The following is a 21596-nucleotide window of genomic DNA, read 5'->3' on the forward strand; positions in this document are numbered from 1 at the left end:
TTATGAAATCACACATCTGTGCTTTTTTGTATCCTGTAATAACGAGTTTTTGCATTTAGAAGATGCATGAGGCAGAGACATGAGTTCTTTAAATGAGTGGTAGAGAAGCATAGAATTTCTTAGATAAATAATGAAAGTGGAAAAAGAAATCCAAGGGTAGTTTGAGTTTGTTCTGAACTCTCTGAGGCCTTTGTATTGTCTGTGATTAGAGAGAAATGAAAATATTTAAGAAATTCAGAAATTCTCCTGTGGCTTTCAAGCATGCTGACATATTTTCTAGACACAGATAAAGTAGAAGGATTCACCGTCTTTTGTGAAGATTTTTTTTGTTTTGAGTGCTCTAAGCTAGCATCTTTGAAATCTGATGGTGTATATTCACAATTCACACTACAAATGTTCTCCTTAGATTTTACCTGATGATCCAGACAAGAAACCCCAGGCGAAGCAGCTACAGACCCGTGCAGACTACCTCATTAAATTACTGAATAAAGACCTTGCAAGAAAGGAAGCACAAAGGCTTGCTGGTGCAGTAAGTAAAATTTGGCAAGACAAAGAAATATACTTATGGGATTGTCAGTAGAACTTTCTTATTTTTTAGTTCTCTTTTTTACTTTATGTAGTGTTGGTAATCATACTAAAAGAGATGAACATAGGAAGTGAATTGCTACAGTCCAGAGAGAAGTGATGATCATTAGGGGCAATAAATAAGATTAAAATTCTGCAATAATTTTGCAATTATGGTGAGAAGGTATTTGTCAGCTGATGTATTCAAGGTGCTAATTTGCATTCAGGGCAATTCCAAGAGGAGGAAGACAAGAAGTAAGAAGAATAAGATGAAGGCTACAAAAATAAAAGAAGAAGTAAAAAGTGACTCTTCACCACAACTCTCAGAAAAATCTGATGAAGATGATGATGAGGAGGATAACAAGGTAAATATCTTTCATATTTTAAAGATGGTTAATAGCAGTGTATACTTTATCTTCTGTTTGACCTAGTAAAAACAAAGCACCCAAGTGGCCTCTACTTCCTATGGCTGCTGTTGTTAATCAGTACAACCACATGGAATTTAAGAATAAACCAGTAGATAAAGAATTATGACAAGGTTTCCAAATTATATTATAAAATAATTTTGTGGTTTAATGAAAAATAGCCTTGCTTAATTTTAATGTTATTTAAGTACTACAGCATTGTATCTGCTAGAAGTGTAAATCTAGTGAAACTGCAAATATAAAACTTCAGTCTCTGACTATTGTGTTGCTACTACTAATACTGATTCTTCAGTTATATGTTTCTGTTCAGACACAGGGGAAAAAAATTCATTTAGAAGCAGCATCAATAAATGATGTTTCAAAACATGCATGTGTATGTTCTTATTATCTGAAAAGGCTACTTAACCTTGTTATGTTGTGTTACTTCAGATGTATTCCATCAGGCTTCTGCTTTGTTGCATCTTTTTAATATATTTATTATAAAACCAGAACCACTGGAGAGAGCAGCATAGGTAACATTTAAAATCGTGTCACACTGTGATTACAAAATCAATTTAAATAAAAAAGTGCAAATCATTAACAAAAATACTTCCTACTTAGTTTAAATAAACTAAATGGAAGTGTCTTTCATAATCATTTTAAACCATGACCTATCTCTATAATTATCAGTTCTCTCTCTCTACAAAGGATAAAATACTCATGCAATTATATATCACAGAATGATTGTAGGGTTTGGAATGGACCACTGGAGATAATCTAGTCCAACTCCTCTGCTAAAGCAGGATCCCTGAAGTAGGGAGTATAGTTGAAACTGATGAGGCCAGAGAAGTGCTATGATACTGTTTATGGTAAAGTAAAAGAAAAAAGTAATTTATTAAATAAAGCCTTCCTGTATTTTATTTAGGTTGTTTTATGAAGAATAGGTGAAGACAGTAATAAATATACCAACAAACAAGCCTTTCTATGCAGGCTGGTCTGTTTTTATAGTTACAGTAACTTAAATAGCTTATCTAGAATGTAAGGCTTAGAACTGTATATGTTGTCACCATAGTTCCTAGTAAAATTGATATTGGCAGCCAAATCATAAAACTATGTAAATTATGTCTTAAAACTACTTGAAAGAATGAGCATCATACTCATTCTGTTGTGAGAGTCCACTCTTAACAGAAGACTTTGCTAGTCTGTTGGTTGACTTGTTGCAGTTTGGGAAAATAACTAGAATGTTCTCTTCTTTCATGCATTTAATAATGATTATGCAACACTTGAATACTTTTGGGCATAGACAAATGGTATTACTTCTGAAAAACAATGGATTTAACTGCCATATTTTGGGAATTTAGCAGTTAAACAGATTCTTTAAGCATTCAGGAAACATTTGTAGTCATTGGATTCTTGCAAGAAAGTTTCTGTGGTACCTAAATGCTTAAGTCCTGGTTGGACTCAGCACCTGATATCTAAGTAATTTTTTGGGATTCATGTGTTACGTGTCCTCCATTTAGTTTTCTGCAGCAAATTTTGGATTTGCTTGCCCAGTGTGTATTTCAGTTCAGAAATGATGATGATGATTCTTGCATTTGTTCATATTACATTTATTACTTACTATTACAGAATTTTTCTGTGTCTGAAAAGACATGAGCGTCCCTCTCTAACTTGTTAAGTAAAAGTTAAACCAATGATAGGGCATTTATTTCATCATCAAATAATTAATTGGGCCGCATCAGACAATCAATAAGTAAGACTTCATATTTGAAATTTAAAAAAAAACCACACACACACACAAAAAAAACAGAACAACCCAGGAAAAAAAAAAAAAGGGATGCTCTTGCCTTCTTCTGCGATTGTTTATTGTGGAAGCAGTAAAACGTTACTGGGACAACAGTAACTAGAACTGAGGTCTTCTAATATTCCTGTTAATTGAGTGTCCTGAACAATCTGCTCAGATTTGCAAATCTATTTCCCTGCAGTTTTTAGCTCTTTAGAGCTTAATTACCTTTACAGGAGCAGAATTCTTCAGGCATACAGAAATAAAATGGACTTAATTTCTCAGCATGTTACCATTTCCAAATCAGTACTTATTTTGTGTCACATCAAGGAAATGAAGCATAGTCCTCATTTTTCTTTACAACTGCATCCATTTCTACTTGATAGTTATTAAATATATGTTAAAAAGGAAATGCACAGATAAAAAGTATGTTTTTAATCTGATGATTATGAAATTTTTATAGCTAGGAATGCAGTTTGATGTGACATATATGCTTGCATATTGCAGGATGAGATTGTTTCAGTGAAACATCTACATAAAAAATTAAAAACAGAGAAAGAAAATGAAGACAAGCCTGAGCCAGATATTGGTATAAAGAAGGAAGCTGAAGAAAAAAGAGAGACAAAAGAGAAGGAAAATAAAAGGGATTTGAAAAGGGAGAAAAAAGAAAAAGAGGATAAGAAAGAATTAAAAGAAAAAGATAATAAAGAAAAGAGAGAAAACAAAGTTAAAGAATCCACACAGAAAGAAAAAGAAGTAAAGGAGGAGAAGGTAACTAGGTTTACTTATCTTATACAGCACTAGAAAAGGCAACTAGGTTTTTGTGAATTATTTTGAGTTGAAAAGATATTTTGGGTCTGATCAGTTGTCATTTCATTGAAGTCTTTTATATTATTTGAAGTTTTGTTTTTACGACTTGCAACTTCATAAGGACAGGCTTATGAAACAGGAAATTCTTTAATTATATATAAATTAGTTGGATTGAGAATACAAGTGGGTGCAAGAAACCTTTACTCCTGTTCCATTATCCTTTTCCATCCTACAGAGAAAGTGAAATATGTCATAACTGAATGTAAGCATAGTTTTTATTACCAAAGAGAATGCAGTCATTGTCATTTTCATATATTACAGGATAATTTTACACCCTAAGTACACTTAAACATTTATATGTCTTGCTTGTAGGTAAATGAAATCAAATCAGAAAATAAAGAAAAATCTAAAAAAATTCCATTGCTGGATACTCCAGTTCATATTACTGCAACCAGTGAACCAGTTCCTATCTCGGAGGAATCTGAAGAACTGGATCAGAAGACATTTAGTGTGGTAAGTCCCTTTTTGATGATACCTCGGAGTATATGCTAGATATTCTAAATTTAGACAGTTTCTGTTATTATTGTAATGTTATTTACAGTGTTATTAATCACAGTATTACAGAGATCTCTTGTTAATAAACTGGCAGATTGACAATGTCACTGACATTGTATTGAAGTTATTTTTGTATTCAGGCCAGCAGTTTTATATTATTGCTTTTTGTGTTTATGTATTACAGTAAGAAAATCTGTTTAGTGGTTAGTATGCTGAAGAAATCTATCCTCAGTAAAAACTTAGGTATTTAGGTATAAAACTTAGGTAACTTGTTCAAGAGCAGAAATGCATAAACCTTAATGCAATCTGTGGAGAATCTGGCTTCACCTCATATGCCTCTCCTCCTTTAAAGATAACAAGAGAAATTAAGTATCAGCACTTTTTTCTTACAGTGTTACAGGCATCAGTTATTAGGTGCAGGAAGGAACAAATTCTAAAGCTTTAGACGTACCTTGGAATAGTCTTTCAGATGCCCAGAGAATTTCAGTTAAATTAATACTTCTTACTAAGAACAGAATCAGTATACATAGTTTTGTAGGTCAACCACAGCCTTTGGAAGGATACCATTGAGTTACTTTGAGCAATCATCAACTCTTCTGTAGGTTTTTTATCATACAGATGTCAACAGTTTTCTGTTCGTGCCAGACAGGTTTATTTGATCTGTGGTAGTGTGAGACCACAGCGTGCAAATTTGATTGTCATGAGTCGGCCTATATAAGTTTTTTAACTAAACATTGCAATTTACTCATTTATGGTTCCCAGGATGACTCTCCAGTGTTTCAGGTGGATTGGGGTGGCTATGTGACTGAAAACCACTTGGTTTCTGTGTGCAGTTTATATTTTTCGGATCACTTCTGCACTTGAGCAGTGAACTCTGTAAGCTGTTATGTAAAAACTGGTGTAAGCTGTGGCTAGGTCAGTGTGCTTAATTACACCTGCTTAATTATTTAGTGACATGAACTAGCAGTGAATCTCTCCTCCTTGAACTCTTCCAGAGGTGGGGTTCCACAGCGTCTCTTAAGATTTTGACGAAGTGATGTTGGTATTCTTCAGTGCCCTCCCATCCTTCTTTATTTTAAATAAACAAAGTCTGGTTCTACAGATGTAACATTTGTTCTTGCAGAGAACGATTCTGGTTTGTGTTTGTGCATGGAATAATATTTTTTGGCCAGGCTCTTATTTCTGAAATGCATTTTTTTTTTTTCTTATGCCATGACCAGATACAGACTAGTTAGCATGTTTAACTACACTTTCAAATATAAACTGCTGCTACAAGTTGTTGAAGCTTAGTTGATGTGATTTATAGGACAAACAGGATAGCATCTGTTTACAATGCTATTGTTATTATATGGCATTTCTAAGCAAGCATGTTTAAATCACACTAGCTGCTTGATCAGCATTCATTCTTAAAACAGTTAAATTAAAGGGCAGAAATTCAACAAAGCTTGTATAAAATGTATCTTTGCTGCCACTGGTGATGACGTATGTAAGATAGCTTTACTCTGAACAGCTCAGGTTCTCCTAGTATCTGCATAACTGTTAGGTTGAAAATCTTCTCAGAGAAGGAGAGGTGATCCTCTGCTAAATGGCAGATAATTGCAAAAACATCATTTTGAAATGTGCTGAATGCTCGCACACTCAGTCTTGAAATTGAGTTTTTAGCTATTGAGTTGCTAAAAGTAGGCCTTGTCCTAAATACTTGTACTGAGTTTTGTAGCAAATATTATCAAACCTAGCTGTAATGAATACTTCTCCCTTGAAAGTCCTTTAGACTAGAGTATTGCTTACTTAAATCCTGAATGTCTTTAATGAAAATGTTGTAATGCTCTTATATTGGAGGAAAATTTCCAACTGAGTTTAAAATTCAACTTCTTCCAATGGAAACCAGTAGTTGCACTAAATTTTCAGATCTCTTAGCAAAGTCTTGCATTTAATTTTGCTTGTAACAATACTGTCTTTACCTGTATAATTATCACAGCAATGGCTGGGTCACATTTTGGGTTTTTTTTCCTCATTTTATAGTGCAAAGAAAGAATGAGGCCTGTCAAAGCAGCACTGAAACAGCTGGATAGACCAGAGAAGGGCCTTTCTGAAAGGGAGCAGCTGGAACATACTAGACAGTGTCTAATCAAAATTGGGGATCATATTACAGAATGCCTGAAGGAGTACACAAATCCTGAGCAAATCAAGCAGTGGAGGAAGTAAGTTTTTTTTCTGTGTTGTTTTTCTTTTTTCTTTTTTCTTTTTCTTTTCTTTTCTTTTCTTTTCTTTTTTTTTTTTTAAGGAGGAAAAACTCTAATGGTTTGTACAAAACAGTGAAGTTCTTATTTCTCTTGTTTCCTGTTCATTATTTCTTGTATATTTCCGCTGTTTTAAATAAGGACAACAAAAAGTGATTGGTAATGGACTTTTTCATATTGCATAGCAATGCATTTTATCCAGTAGATGGAGTCGTCACAATTCCTAGAACAATAAATAACTGTTACTTACACTCTTTTAACAGTGGGAAAGACTTCTTATCTTAAAGGATCTTTTTATTTCAACTTAAAGGATTTTTCTGTTTGTGCTAGAAATAAGTTATTTTATTTGTTATGCTGAAAATTTGACTTTATTTTGATCTGCAGAATATTTTCTTCTTTTTTAATTATACTCTAAATCACATGACTTGATTAAAAAAGCCATACTCACGTAATTCAATATAAGGAGTCTAAATGTTTTTAGGCATTATGAGGTGATATTTTTCAGAAAAAAAAGAAAAATTTAAGCATATTGCACTGTTAAATTCTTAATACATTTTTAATTCATTCTGTCTTGATGTATGTTTCAGTCTTTTATGGTTGAACACATATCCTGTATTTCCATATGCAAGCTATTCAAGTGCTATAATTTCCTTGCAGACTGTTGCTTCATCTGTTTTTACTCAGTTTATTTCAAATTATTAAGGTGATCCAAAATATATAAACAAGATCCATGTTTTACATCTTGATAAACATACATTTATTTAAATGGAAACACGTAATAGAAATAATATTCACAGTAATGCCACTGTACCATTTCTAGACTTTTAAAAGTATGTATTTCAGCTGGTTTTGGTAAATATTGTAAAGATACATAGTCTGTATTTCAGAGTCACACAGGTATCTTTAGGCTCACCACCGACATTTTACCTTTGCAAACCTCTAGACCTAAACTGTAATACCTAAATGTGACAATGAGGAGGTTGCTTCCTGAGCCTGCACTTCAGATGTTTCTTACAGGACTCTGTAATCTCTTTCAAGTGTTCTATCTGTAAACTTGACTAAAAGAATTTTGGACTTCAGTTTACTCATGTAATCACGGATGCAAACTTGTTCTTTAGGGCTTTGGCAGCTCAACAGCGAAAGACCCTAGTTAGTCTTGTTTCTTCCTTTGTAGAACAAGTTATGCTTGAAGTTATTCCTGTGTTGCTTCTGTTCATTCTCAGATTTCTTGTTTGATTTCAAAAGCTCTGACCAGGCTTCAGAATTCTGTGGAAGAATAGTGCTTACTTAAATCTTAATTACTGAGTTGTAAATACCCAAATTTTATTAGATTCCAAACAATCTTTCAGAAGCCATACATAAACTGAAAGCAATGTTTGGAAGCAGTTACACAAAACATTTTATTAGTACAAGTTTTATTGCTACTACATTTTATACACTTGAACCTCTGAAGTAGTGATGATAAATATTACAAAATGACAAGTTATTACAGGAATTCATTCATCAAATGCTTAAAATACAACTGAGTAATTTTTGCAGTGCAGCTAGGTAATGCTCTCTAGTGGATTTCATAGTGTTTTCTGTGCTGTTGAATTAATTTCAGTTAAACCCACAGTCTTTTGCATAATATGAGGCAGCTGAATGCATAGAATTGTAACTTCTCCTTTCTTCTTCCTCAGAAATTTGTGGATTTTTGTCTCCAAGTTTACAGAATTTGATGCCAGAAAGCTGCACAAACTCTACAAACATGCAATCAAAAAGCGCCAAGAGTCTCAGGTAGTATTTTTGGACCCTCTTTAAATATACAAGTGTGTATTTTCTAAGTGTTCCAGCATTTTAATGAGATTTAAAGCACACTTAGGAGCACAGAAAAGCACATGTAACTCAAGTAATTACTTTGTGTTTGTACTAATGTAGTCTGTTTTGTTAGGAACTTTAGAAATTTCTAAAGAATTCACATGAACTTTGTGGCTTACCAATGAGTTTATGTACTTGTCTCTTTTAGCAACACAATGACCAAAACATTAGCAGCAATGTGAATGCACATGTAATCAGAAATCCAGGTAAGAAATCTTAAGTATATTCTCATTCTAGTTACCCTACTTCTTAAGTTTATTTCATTTCATGTGCTGTTATCTATCTCCATGGTCCATATCCTGTACAATAATATATGATAGAGATAGGTTGATTAGTATAATTAAACTAGCTGAGTGAAATTCAGCTGAACATAGGCTGGGCTTGGGTTTAGTAGCGAGTTAGTTGACTATCCTTTAAAACAAATTGGAAACTTAATTTTTGTATTTAGTTTTGGGGTGGTAGAGAAGTCTACTTAAAACCTGTAAATTTTGTAGAAAATCTCTGCCTATTTGTAGTTGTTGTAATGTCACCATAGAAGTGACAGAGCAAGAGCACTGTGTTTTGAAGTCGTACTTTTTAATTAGTTCTATGGGGCATCTTTTATTGCTGAGTTACGCTCTTTTTTTTTTCTGTGTTCTCACACTTGCACTGTTGCAAAATGTTACACAAAAAACACATGTGTTATCGTGGATTTAAAATCAGCATATTATAGAAACGCTAGTAAAAGTATTTCATTAACTAGTTGTGCAGGTAAAATGTCTTTTTTTTTTGTTAGGCCCTTCCTCTCTAGAGAGGAAGTTGGTACCATTCTAAACCTACTCTACCAGAGGCACTACTCACTGATCATTTGAACCACTCTTTGATTCTTCATTCAGTTTCTAAGGCCAAAAAGCTCAGTTCCTGAGCCCTACACGTCTACATTTGGTTTGCATTTGCCTTCCTCTAGGGTTTCTTTCTGTTCACTCACTGTAATGCATTTGTCTTTCAACCACTTAGGTCATATTTCTGTCAAATTATAATTTCATTTTCACATTGCTTTAAATCTAACAGGTAGAAGTGCTGTTTAAATTAAGTGAAGAAAAGAATTTATAATGTGTGAGACTTCTTTGTAACCTCTGCTTTATTAAACAGATGTGGAAAGACTGAAAGAGACTACAAACCATGATGACAGTAGCAGGGATAGTTATTCTTCTGATAGACATTTATCACAATACCACGATCATCACAAAGACAGGCATCAGGGAGATGCTTACAAGAAAAGTGACTCTAGGAAAAGGCCATATTCAGCCTTCAGTAATGGAAAAGATCACAGAGACTGGGATCACTACAAACAGGACAGCAGGTGAGTTTTTGCAGCAGCTGTAAAACCTGTTCAGAATTCTCTTCCTGGTTTTGGGGTATGCATGCAGCAAGCACCTGTGCATTTGTGTCCAAAGCTTTTTGAGTAATGTGAAATTGCAAAGACAATATATCCCTAATGTAAATCAGTTGAACTGATATAACTCTAGTTTTTAGTGTGTGTTCAGTAGCACTTTTCTAAAGTAAAATCCTTTGGTTTTTTAGATACTACAGTGATAGTAAACATAGAAAGTTAGATGACCACAGGAGCAGAGACCACAGATCAAACCTGGAAGGAAACCTAAAGGACAGCCGGGGTCATTCAGATCACCGCTCCCATTCAGACCACAGGATACACTCAGATCACCGTTCCACTTCAGAATACAGCCATCATAAATCTTCCAGAGATTACAGATACCACTCAGACTGGCAAATGGACCACAGAGCTTCTGGTAGTGGCCCAAGGTCACCACTAGATCAGAGGTCTCCTTATGGTTCAAGATCTCCCCTAGGACACAGATCTCCATTTGAACACTCAACGGATCACAAAAGTACACCTGAACATACATGGAGTAGCCGGAAGACATAACAAAGACTGACATTTTCTGGACCTTCTTTTAGCCATATACAGTAAACTAACACAGTAATTGCCTTACATGACTTGAAAGATATGGACTGGATATTCTATCAGTAGCAGTATTGTTACTTCTTTCCAGGATGCAAGGTCTATTATCCCAACAGAAGAAAAATATTTTTGTATTTAAAGTTTATGCTGCACTGTGCTGCAAATGTTGTGGCACTTTTTTTTAAGAAACGGAAGATGTTTACTTTTACAGGGACCTCAACACTGCCCCTTTCAGACTGGATCTTACTATAAAACTCTTCACGTCAAAGTTGTTTTAGGCTGAACACAGATTAAATTATGTTTGTAAATGAACATTTAAACACTGACCTGTGCTTATGTTTCAGGAAAGAATGGGGGATTTATTTTGTTTTATTTCTTAGTAGTGAACTCTCAAGGACTTGTTTCACTTTCCAAAGCTACTTGTTTACATTGTACACTGCGACCACCTTGCCGCTTTTCATCACAAGCTTGAATATTTAAATTCTGTACCTACAGTTGTAAAATAGCCAGGATTTCTCCTGTTTGTGATCAATTATAATGCCTTTTTATGAAACAAACAAACAACAACAAAAAAAACCTACAACAAAAAGAAATTTAAAAAAAAAAAAAAAAAAAAGAAAAACGCAACAAAACAAACAAATGGCTGTAAATTATTGTAAAATAATTAAATGAGCTTTTTTTCCCCTCTCAGGCTTTTTTTGGCTGTTGCTTCTCCCACCAACTCAGGCCTTCTTTTCACAAAGTCAGTATACTTACATGTTTTAATAAGATATCTTGATGAAGTCAGAATGTAAAAGAGGGGAAAGGGGATAAAGGGGATATTCCATTTAGTGCTCCTTTTTTATTGAATACTTTAGATACCTGTTTTTGGTTGTTTTATTTTATTTTTTTTCTATTAAACTGTCAGTGTTGTGATTGTTGTAATGAAACAGTGAGAAATATCCAGCTCTAAACTATGCTCTGGAAAGCTTTTCAGGTGCATTGGTTTAAAGAAGAAAGTGTTCTATACCTGAACACTCCAAAACCCAGATCAGCCAAGATTTATTGTGAATCCATTTGTTTTCCCTCTTTAACATGGGCAATAATATCAAATGTGCTATGCAGCCAGTTAATATTTTAGAAGATTTGAATGACTTTATTAACAGAATTGTTACAATGCACACTGATTGTACATAGATAACTTCTATCTGACAAATTAAATTTAACTAAAAGGATGTGTGGGCTCTTGTAGTTTTCTGCTGTGTTTTGCTGTACAGGGTACCTTTTCCTCGGTTTAAACTCCTGAAGTACTAAATGTTAATACACACCATCCTATGTTAGAGAAGGTATCTAACTCGATGTTTAGTGGTTGATGTTAAGCAGTTTTTCCAGCTAACCAGGTTTGTATGAACACATTGAGAGGGAACTAAAATCTGTCCATGGAGTGTCGGGATCTCAGTGTAGGCACAATTTAGGTCGACTAGGTTAACACTATGTAAGCTAGTTTATGGTGGGCTGTAATTTGGTAACTTAATAGTTCTTTGTATCTTAGCTTTTACCTTCTCAGATTTAATGAGGTTTTGCAGATTTTCTGCTAAAAGCAGAAAAACTTTTCTTGCTGAAGCAGTGTTTACCTGTGGTGCCTACTAAGGATGTAGGTCTGTGCTGTAGCTACTGCTGAAAGTTTAGAATATGCTGCATCTCAAACCATGGTGTGAATCTTGCTGCTTGGGAAGTGAACGGGTATCAATATAAAGCATACAGAGAACAGTCCCATCAGATCTGATTCGCTATCAGTGAAGCTGCATTATGGCACCATGATCTTTCATGTCTAATGAGACAGCCAGTCTGCACCTGTTTTTATATCCCAGGTCTCTGAGAAAGAAAGAACTGGTGGCTTTGATGGTCAAGATCTTTGCCTCTTTTGGTTTGATCATATTTGCAGATTTACAAATTACATTCACGGTAATTTTAAGTCTTCCTGTGCTTGTTTTGATGAAGTTATAAGTACAAGGCTTGATGACAAGAGATAGCCTTGGTTACTTACAACACTGCTAATGGTGCAAAGCTTACCGCTTAGGGGTAACCATCTCCTCTGCTAATAAGCCATTTAAAATTCGTTCTCTGTGTGCTCAGTTCTGTTCTTTGTTTTGTAATGAAAGATCTGTGGTCATTGGTACTGAGAAGTCTGCTTTTTCTCTACTAAAATTCCAAGGAGTGTTTAAGTTCTCAAGTATGCATTTCACAGCAGCCTTTTGGCTCAGATCTTTAGGTTGCTTATCTGTATGATGTATTAGGAAGTGAGAATTCTCTTGGCTGGAATAGGACACATCTGGTGTGGCCCCTGATAAAAAAATTCAGCTCTCCCATCTACCATGCATGTTAAAATTCTGTCTTAATTGTGTTACGTATTTTATATCCACCCTTCTCGTTACACCAAATACATGCATATTTATATATACTCTTTCCAAGAGACATACAAAACATCAAAAATGCATTGCTGCTGTTAAGTTTTAAAGATGGAACTGCATTTCTGTGACTGATTTCCATTCATTTACCTGCTCTTGTGTTGGCATCACAACTTACTAGTGCACAGTGCTCATGCTTCACACGTTTTTGATCCTTGAGGGTTCCATAGTGTCTGAGCAAATGCTTCTGGTGTGTGAGAAGGACTTCCACTGCTGTCAGCTAGATGACTTCCACAGGTTTCAAGCACCACCCACAAAAGGGTGGCAGGAACATGACACTTACCAAAGGGTGAATGTCCCTAACTGCTGCTTTGAGGCAAGGACAGCACAGCAACCTAGAGGGCAGCTTCCTAGGCTGAGTCAATGTGATGGTGGCGGCATGCCTTATTTTTAGAACTTGCTCAGCTTATCTCATCTTGGCCCTGTACAGTGTTCTGACATCAACAAATGAACCTTACCATTTAGCTCTTAAGGTATATTTCAAGTGGGAACTGCACTGATATAAAAATGTATGAGCCTAATATATATATTTTTTTATGTCTTAGTTAACTTTCAGTACGGTATGTATTGTAGGTGGGTGGGTTGTTGGTTTTGTTGTTTGTTTTTTTTTTACAGAAAAGTCATCAGTGCTCAAGTGTCTATTTTTCAGTTCAGAATGTCATTACTAATGGGAGCTGATTAAGAAATCCGTGTGTATATACTGTGGTTGCTTATTGGGCTCTTCCCACTGCTGCCCAGCGACAGGAAAAAGGGCAATGGACAAAAACTGGAATACGGGAAGTTCTATGTGAACATGTGGAAACTCTTCTTCACTGTGAGGGTTCAGAGCACTGAACAGGCTGTGGAGCCTCCTTCTCTAGAGATATTCAAGGCACCTGGATGCTTTCCTGTGCAACCTTTTGTATCATGTCTACAGAAGGAGGTGTCGGTAGGCAGTCAGTGGATGTCTGTTTTACCCAGTGATCATAAAGCATTTCCCAACAGCAAAGCGTGTTACCACCATGATTGAATATAAAGAGGGTATGGATCAGTTTGCCCACCACATGGTTACAGGAGGCTTTGCAGCACTTTGGGAAAAGGACAGCAGGGCACACACAGTCTGACACAGAAATTCATACATCACACAATCCCAGACCACGTTTGAAGAACATCCAGTAACGGGATGTATATTGAAAGGGCAGCGGGCCAGTCCTGGCTGGCAAACTGTAGAATGACACATTCACACCAAGGAAACTAGCCCCAGTGCTACCACTTCTGTTCTGGAATTGGTTTGTAAACATTCCATGCAGCACAGTGCCTTTGAATGTGAAGTTTGCAAATGAAAGCCAATGAAAATACGCTGTATTGACTAAGGCCATGCAAAATATTTTTTGTGTTTAGGATTTCCTGCCAAAAGCATTACTCCTAAATCTGAGCAAATTGGTAGTAACTATCTGTAGAAGCTGTGATTTGCTGCAGCTGATACCTCACAGCTAGAGGGGTACAAACTCCAGTTTAGTGCCCATACCATTAACTGCAAAGTGACCAGCTTCCCCCAAGGCCTCCAACCCGCTGCACTTGCATGTGCAGCCTTTCCACACAGTTTCCCTTTTTGAATGTGCAGCTGTCTCTGCTGCAAGCCAGCACCTGCCCTTGCTCCTGGTTGGCTGCAAAGTCTTTATGCAGCCATGAAATGAAAGTGTTCATTCTCATCTTGGCGAGGATTCCAGAAACTCAGAGCTCTTCTCCAAAAGGCATGGAGGATGTACTCAGAGTGGAAGGAGGACGTAACAAGGTTGAGCAACACGTTGTGTTATGGAGGAGTTGATAGAGGTAACCTGGAGGCTCACTGTAGTAACTGCCGGACTCAAAATCACCCAAAATGAAGGCGAGCAGGAGCAGCTGAGGTAGGCTGCAAGTCTGCTCCTGATCTGACAGCAAGGAGCTGGCAGAACCGCTAGAACTGGTTAAACCAGAGTGCTCGGGGGCACACGAAGAGGTTTTATGTGTGTTACAATGGCCCCGGTTCTGCTGGCAGTTTGGCAGATTGTTAGAGCAGCTTAATCATGGGTGAAATGCTGAAATAGGAATGCTGTCATCCTCAGAGCAGCTGTTGTCAAGGCCCGTTTCTTAAGCTCCACTAAAAGTGGTTTGTAAAGCACGTAATTAATTATTAACGACTTACTTATGGAAATCTTGAGAGATTTTAAAAGGTAAAACTCTTGGTCCTGCTAGAAGGTTGTGTGCACATCTAGTCTGACTTCATAAACGTGGAGCATGCTGAGATTATTAGTTTGATAAAGGTAAACATTCTTTTTGTCATGGGTTTTTCAGCAAGCTCAGTTTTTGTCTCTCCCTTGTCTGAGAATAAACAGCCTGAGGTGACATGAGGAAACCACATCTGATTGCATGTAAGAAATGAAGAGGCTTTAGTACTGCTGTACTCTAAGACCTCAACTGAGTTTTAACTGCAGTAATTTTAGTATTTGCTGAAGTAACCAGAGCATTTGGGAGAGAATCTTCTCTCTCACAACTTCACATTGGTCTCTCGTTTTGGCTGCCTTGGTGCTGAGTATCCACAATAAGGTTGCCAAGAGTCCAAGGCCTTTCAGCTCTAGAACCCCTAGAACCTGCTCCTTTTGTCACTATGGGCAATGAAGATGTTAATGTAAAATAGACATCTGTCTTGAATTTTTTAAGTAAAAATTAGAAGTTCGGGTTATGGATGTTTTTCCTGTAATGAAATCTGCAGATGGAATCTCTTTCCTGAGTGGAACAGGCAAGAGATCCGTTTGGAAAGGTTGCCAACAGGAAATTGTATTTCTCACTGAAGTCAATCAAATCTAGAAGGATGATTGATATTTCAGTCTTTTTTTTTTCCAAGTGTGAAAGTAAACAAGGCTAAAAAATGACCCTCATCTGCCAGGATGTTAGGGGTTCATTTCCTCCTGCCAATTCTAGAAGCACCTGTCTCTAAATAAATGAAATGGATAGGTGGTGCAGCACTGGAACAGACTGCCCAGAGAGGTTGTGGATGCTCCTGCTATGGGGATTTTCAGCACCTGTTTGGAGGCTTACCTGTGTGACCTACTGTGAGGTGCTGGCTTTAGCAGAGAGTTTGGATGTGATGATCTCTTGAGGTCCTTTCCAATACCTGTAATTCTGTGAATCATCTCTGTGACTCTGTGACAAGTTGGGATCTGGTCATTCATTAATCTTAGTGGAAGGAAACATGGAGGGAAAGAGATATACTTCAGTGTGAGTGCTAATGTCAAAGCTATGGCTGTGTTAGGTTTTAGCTTACTGAGTAGGAATTTTAGTGAGACAGTGGGAGCGCTCTCCATTTGCCCCAAATGTTCTGTATTGTATTAAACTAAATGCTTTGTCAGTCCAGTCACAGTAAGTACAAGTTGCTGTATTTACTGAGGGCACCTGTTGAACCTTAGGTCTCTTCCACCAAGCTTCATGTTTGGAAACATGTTTGGAAAGGACTTGGATTGTCCTCATTTTCTCATGGTCTTTTCCACCGCTCACAGATGTGACCACAAATCAGCCCCATTGCAGATCCTGTAAATTTTTGCTTGCATGTTTCAAATGTTCCATTTACTAAGCTTCATTTCATTTTATTGTATTAACTCAGATTATAGTGAACATTATATTTTCACCCCTATTCTGCTCTTCAGTCCTCTCATATGCTAGAAATATGTTTGAATAATCAGGGATTCACTGTCATCCCGATGGAGGGAGGAAGCATCCCTCCTGTTGCCACATGCTTGGAGGTGACCAGACCATACACCATGGGCAGCATCTCAGCTGAAGGCCAACCTGATAATTCACAGCAAGTTCCTGTTGTCACACTCCATGGCCGTGGCAGCCCAAAGGCTGAAATAAATCTACATACAGACATTCATAAGAGCAGTCATGCACAAACATGAAAAGTCTCTCTAAGCTGGCTATCAACAATCAGTAATTTCAAAGAATACCCTACCCTGAGTACTGTTAATGAGGATGATTTCCTTTCCCGTAGCATTGGGAATGCTTGATTCTTCATTACATATTAAACATTTGCTGATAAACCACAAGGTTCTTTGCATTTATTTTTAAGTTCATAAGTAGTTCAGTTTGGATTTTCATGCTTCTCAGAGTCTGCGCATTTTCCTGAGACCTATTCATATGTAAAAGACATATGCTAGATGTGCACTGCCTTCCAGAAGGGACCCATCTTCCCACAGTGAATGCCAGCACTGAAAACTTGGGAATGAGACAGCTGCATAATTAATTTCAGGTCTCTCTAGACTGTAAAGCGAGCCTTCAGTTTTACTTTCCCACTGAAGAAATACTCAGATTCTCAAATGATCGCTATGGCACAAATACAACTAGGTTGTTGTAGCTCTTTCTTGCTAGGTTGTTAGAAATGTGCATTTCTAGGAAAGGTCACAATGTCAGGAAGAGGGGAGATGGATAGATAGATAGAAGAGAGAAAAGAATTACAGAGCTCAGAAGAAGACCTTTGAAGTGAATGCTGCAGCTCACATTTAAAGAAAGCGAAACTTCTGTTGTGGATCTGGATAGCAACATGGCTGCACTGTGAAGTCCTTAAGGTATCTGAAGGGTGAACGACAGAGTGACACAACCACATGAGGAATTAGTGGCGTAGGCTGACCAACAAAAGATCCAGGGTGAAGCAGACAGGTGACACCAGCAGGACAGGAAGGTGCTAAGCCCAAGAAGATGCATGCAGACAAGAATGTGCCAGGTGGCCAGAACGATGCGTGAAGGTCTCACACTCTTTCTGGAATCATCTCTCTACACCCTAATCCATGCACCATCAGGAACAAGCAGGAGGAAGTAAGTGATCTACATCTGACTGCTGGTGTATCATTCCACTAGAAACACAGAGATGTGGTACAATGTCTTGTATGACTGAACACTGTGCTGGGTGGACGGGGCTCTTTAGAAGGCACAGCCTGAGAAGGTGAGAACAGAGATTTTTTCCTTTACATGAGGGAACACTGGGGAAGCATGGAGATCTACCTGGGGGCAGGACAAAGTAGGTGACATTGTGGTGGTATCTGCAGTAGCCCGAATGAGCAGGAGTATGTGGTAGACGAGGCTCCATTCAAAGCTCTGATCCCAACAGGGGACTTGAAACACTTTGATACCTGCTGAAAAGGTAGCAGCACAGACTGTGAGTACACTTGTGATAACACTCTGATCCTGAAAATGTAGCATTATCTTACCATTATTCAGTCAGTGATGACGTAGTTCCAGCCCCAGCTGAAACAAAATTTGGTTTTGTCATGGTTTTGTAATTTTGTAATTTTGCTATCAGTATTCCACATCATAACATCATGTCAAGTATGGATACTTCTGTTGAATGTGCAGTCCACAGAAGAAAACTACATATTCCAGAGGACTTAGCAGAGGATGGTTCCCTGAAACCATGACACCTGACCAGGAATCGAACCCAGGCCTCCAGGGTGAGAGCACCGAATCCTAACCACTAGACCACCTGGGATATGTAGTTTTCTTCTGTGGACTGCACATTCAACAGAAGTATCCATACTTGACATGATGTTATGATGTGGAATACTGATAGCAAAATTACAAAATTACAAAACCATGACAGGTTTGCACATAAGTGAGCTATGACTGAGGCTTTTCTGATTCACCTGACACCTGAATATCACACCAAACCCTTTTTGCTAGGGGATGAGGTGTTGAGAAGTCCATCTGAATACCCCTTGTGATATAGAAATGCTACAAAGATTACCCAGCAGTTAGTTCCGATTCACACATCATAGAGTTGGTCGATGGATAGAAGCACAATCTCTGGCTCTTCCTTAGCTCCACTGTAAATATTTTTTTCTGCAGCTGCAATTTGTAGGGAAAGAAACAAGCCTGGTATGGTAATATCCTGACAGAATCAAGTTTGTCCCGGGAGAAAGAGTCATTTATTGCAACTCATTTGCCACCATCTCTCAGGAGAATTTGTCAGCCCTCACTGCAAGTAATTTGTAATAAGGACAAAAAACATTCCGGTTGCTTTCCAGAACCCAAAAGCAAAGACCTTTCCTCTGGTCCTCTTGATGCCACCACATAGCCCTGTTCTGTCATTTGATTACCTTGTGCAGCTAAGAGGTGGGACATGGAGCTTTGGTGGAGCAATGAGTCTCAGTTTTTGCTTTTCAAAAGTGACAACTAATTACATTATTGAGCCCCTATTCTGAAAAGGATCAAGTTGATGAGCAAGCACACCATGAAGGGCAATGAAACTGAATGTGTTGTGAAAGTAGTGTGCTGGCAGTAATTATGACTGTCTCAGAGGAACATGACTGGCTTCTCTCAATTTCCACAAAGATTTTCCCCATCTTTGAAAAGCCAGCTTCAAAATGGATATAGATGTACTGACTTTGATTACTAGCCTGGGAACTGCTTTAAGAGACTGCCAGTATTCTAGAAGGCTGTCAAAAGCAAGGAAATTCAGGTGGAAGGCTGCCAGCCTTGTCTTTAACTCACTGTTTCATACAGTTACTCAAAGTTTCTCATTATACATGCTCTGACACAGAGCTTTTAAGTATATCACCCAGAACAAGAATCTCAGGACCACAGTCTTGAGCACCATTGCGCTGCTGTTGTTTGGCTCCTCCTTTTGGAAGTTAATTGCCTATGTGAGTATAAGAGGCACAGGGGAAATAAAGTCATGTGAAAGAAAATGAACAAGCTAGCAAGTATGGTTTAAACACAGCTCTCTAATCTCAGAGCAAGGAAAAAAGTTATACTGGATAAAGGTGGTTGTGGTTTCAGTGTGTTATCATCTTCTGCTTGAAACCTGCCATCAGCATACCACGGATCTAAATTTGCATAGGACTAATTGAACCAGCCAACTAAACACCTGCATGGCAAAATCTGGACCCATCTGCAAGAGGAGGATTTTGTTAATCTCTGGAGATTACACCCTTTAATAGCTGAGGAATTTAGGCACCTAGATGCAGTACTGCTGTCCCCAGAGTGCCCGCATGTGGCTGTTGCCTGATCTGGAAGGATCTGAAGTGCCTCAAATTTCTGTATTAAAATGTACAACCATCCTAAATTACTGCTTCTGATTACATACCCACACCACCCCCAAAAGGCTTCTACGATCTGAGCAGTCCTGTGCTATCTTCTGCCTCCATCAGAGGGCGTGCTCTTCTGTGCTTGCCCTTCTTAAGGATTCAAGTCTTGCAGGCATTTTAATTTGCCACTAGGTTTCCAGATCTCAAGCTTTTTGGTTTTTATATCCCACTGTGGTTTTAGCTGGATGTTTCTTCACTTAACCCCAGGAATGGGATAGGCATGATCCACATGCAGAAGGCTACACTGCTCGGAGTCCTCGTAGAAAATCTTCAGGTGTAGGAAAGTGAGAACACAGAGCTGTGCTAACCCTCCTGCTTCTCATAGGCTGCACTGAATTACAATTGTTTGAATTATATTTGTTGGGGGTGGACGTCGGAAGGCATTGCTGAAAAGAGAAGGGTGAACTCAGGTCTGGTGGTTCCTTGACAGGGTGAGGTACTTTGTGTCAGGAAGGTGTGAGAAGGATTTTGATCATAAGTGTTAAAACGTCATCATACAGGTGATGTTTGGAGCTCAGAACAAAGCTCTGGTAAAGGCAGAGGATAGAGCTTCCCCTAGAGTTAAGGGATGCTGCAGCACTAAAGCAATGCTCCACGCCATGTGCTCAGTGTATTTTGCAAGGGTAACATAAATGAAGAAAGGACCAGTTGTACTCCTGCTTCATGAGGACAGGCTGAATGCTTGTTCTGTGGGCAAGGAACAGGGGTGAAAAGGGTGGTGGATGTGCTGTGTTCCCAACGGGGAAAGGCCTTAGGTTTTAGAGGGCCTACCCACCAAACAAATCTAACGTTGCAAAATGGTGACATGAGCCAAAATAGAAAGCAGGAGCTCTGTGTACATGCAGATTTGCGTGCACACAGACTTGGCAAGAACTTCAGTGAAAGCAGCTTTTCCAAAAAGATGCCAAAATCCTTATCACCTGGAGAAATTTTATTCATGATAGTAAAATAGCCTGTATTACTATAAAATACTCCACCAGAGGTCAGTATACTGCCATTTAGCTGCTGGCAGTTTAGATAACCAGTGAAAATATCCTCTATGGGTGGCTGACATTGGAAGTTTATTCTTAGGTAATATACAGCAGCACTGCACAGAAATCTTGGCTAAAAGGGATGCACTGGGCCTGGCAATGACTGAGCATGAGACACCTCACCACAACTGCCAGGATTCACAGCTCCCAGCTGTCTGAAGGAAGCACTGGTAACACTGGAGTTCCCTCCTCCACTGGAGCTCACAGTTCAGTGTGCATCTTCATTGTATTGCTGTCAGAAAAGGAGCTCCACTTGGATGACTGTAAATGATCACTATGCATCAGGTCTGGGAGATAGATAGTGTTGTGCTGGGCAGGACTTGGGCAAGCTTGTCTCTAGCAGAAGTAGGTATGCCCAGGTAGGAGCTGACATTTATGCACCAAGCCTGAATTCCTTTGTTTGACATCAGCTTCATGTCAGGGTGCCTCCTCTACGAAAGGACATCCGTGATTTCAGCCATCCTGCAATAGCTGGCTCCACCAACTGCAAAGAAAGTCTACATGATAATTCCTCTGAACTGTGGGGTAATGTCTCCCTATTGCACCCTGCACCTTTGCCTCTTCTAGGGCACCCAGGGCCTTGCTGGATGAAGCTGTCACTTTGCAGCAAAGCAGAATGACATTAGAGAATAGCTCCAGGCTGCTGGGGCACCAGTGCTCACTCATGGTGTGAAAGACGGAGTCTATTCTGCAGGCAGAGGCCTGATCTAGTGGGTCACAACCCTGGCCAAAGCAGGGCCTTGGGGCTAGATTATGTCAAAGGTCCCTTCCAACCCAAGCAATTCTGTGACTGTGAATTTCAGCTTGCCAACTCTCACCATCACCTGCCAAAGACAAGGAGCAAGTGG

The 21596-nt window shown here is 38.3% G+C and overlaps 1 protein-coding gene across 6 annotated transcripts in view; it reads left to right on the forward strand.

Moving 5' to 3' along the window:
• Nucleotides 1-11390, forward strand: part of CHD1 (chromodomain helicase DNA binding protein 1) — a 50739-nt gene extending 39349 nt beyond the window's left edge. For 3 of the 6 annotated variants that reach the window (XM_015849481.2, XM_015849483.2, XM_015849482.2), the window contains exons 29-37: nucleotides 407-529; nucleotides 792-929; nucleotides 3259-3522; nucleotides 3934-4074; nucleotides 6139-6317; nucleotides 8036-8132; nucleotides 8362-8419; nucleotides 9345-9555; nucleotides 9777-10140. In XM_015849481.2, coding sequence (XP_015704967.1) covers nucleotides 407-529; nucleotides 792-929; nucleotides 3259-3522; nucleotides 3934-4074; nucleotides 6139-6317; nucleotides 8036-8132; nucleotides 8362-8419; nucleotides 9345-9555; nucleotides 9777-10140 — 1575 coding nt within the window. Of the gene's footprint in view, nucleotides 1-406; nucleotides 530-791; nucleotides 930-3258; nucleotides 3523-3933; nucleotides 4075-6138; nucleotides 6318-8035; nucleotides 8133-8361; nucleotides 8420-9344; nucleotides 9556-9776 lie in introns of all 6 variants that reach the window. The other 3 variants (XM_015849484.2, XM_015849485.2, XM_015849480.2) reach the window with 2 other exon arrangements.
• The last annotated feature ends 10206 nt before the right edge of the window (nucleotides 11391-21596 follow it).

Source organism: Coturnix japonica, chromosome Z, assembly GCF_001577835.2.
Source record: "Coturnix japonica isolate 7356 chromosome Z, Coturnix japonica 2.1, whole genome shotgun sequence".
NCBI lineage: Eukaryota > Metazoa > Chordata > Aves > Galliformes > Phasianidae > Coturnix > Coturnix japonica.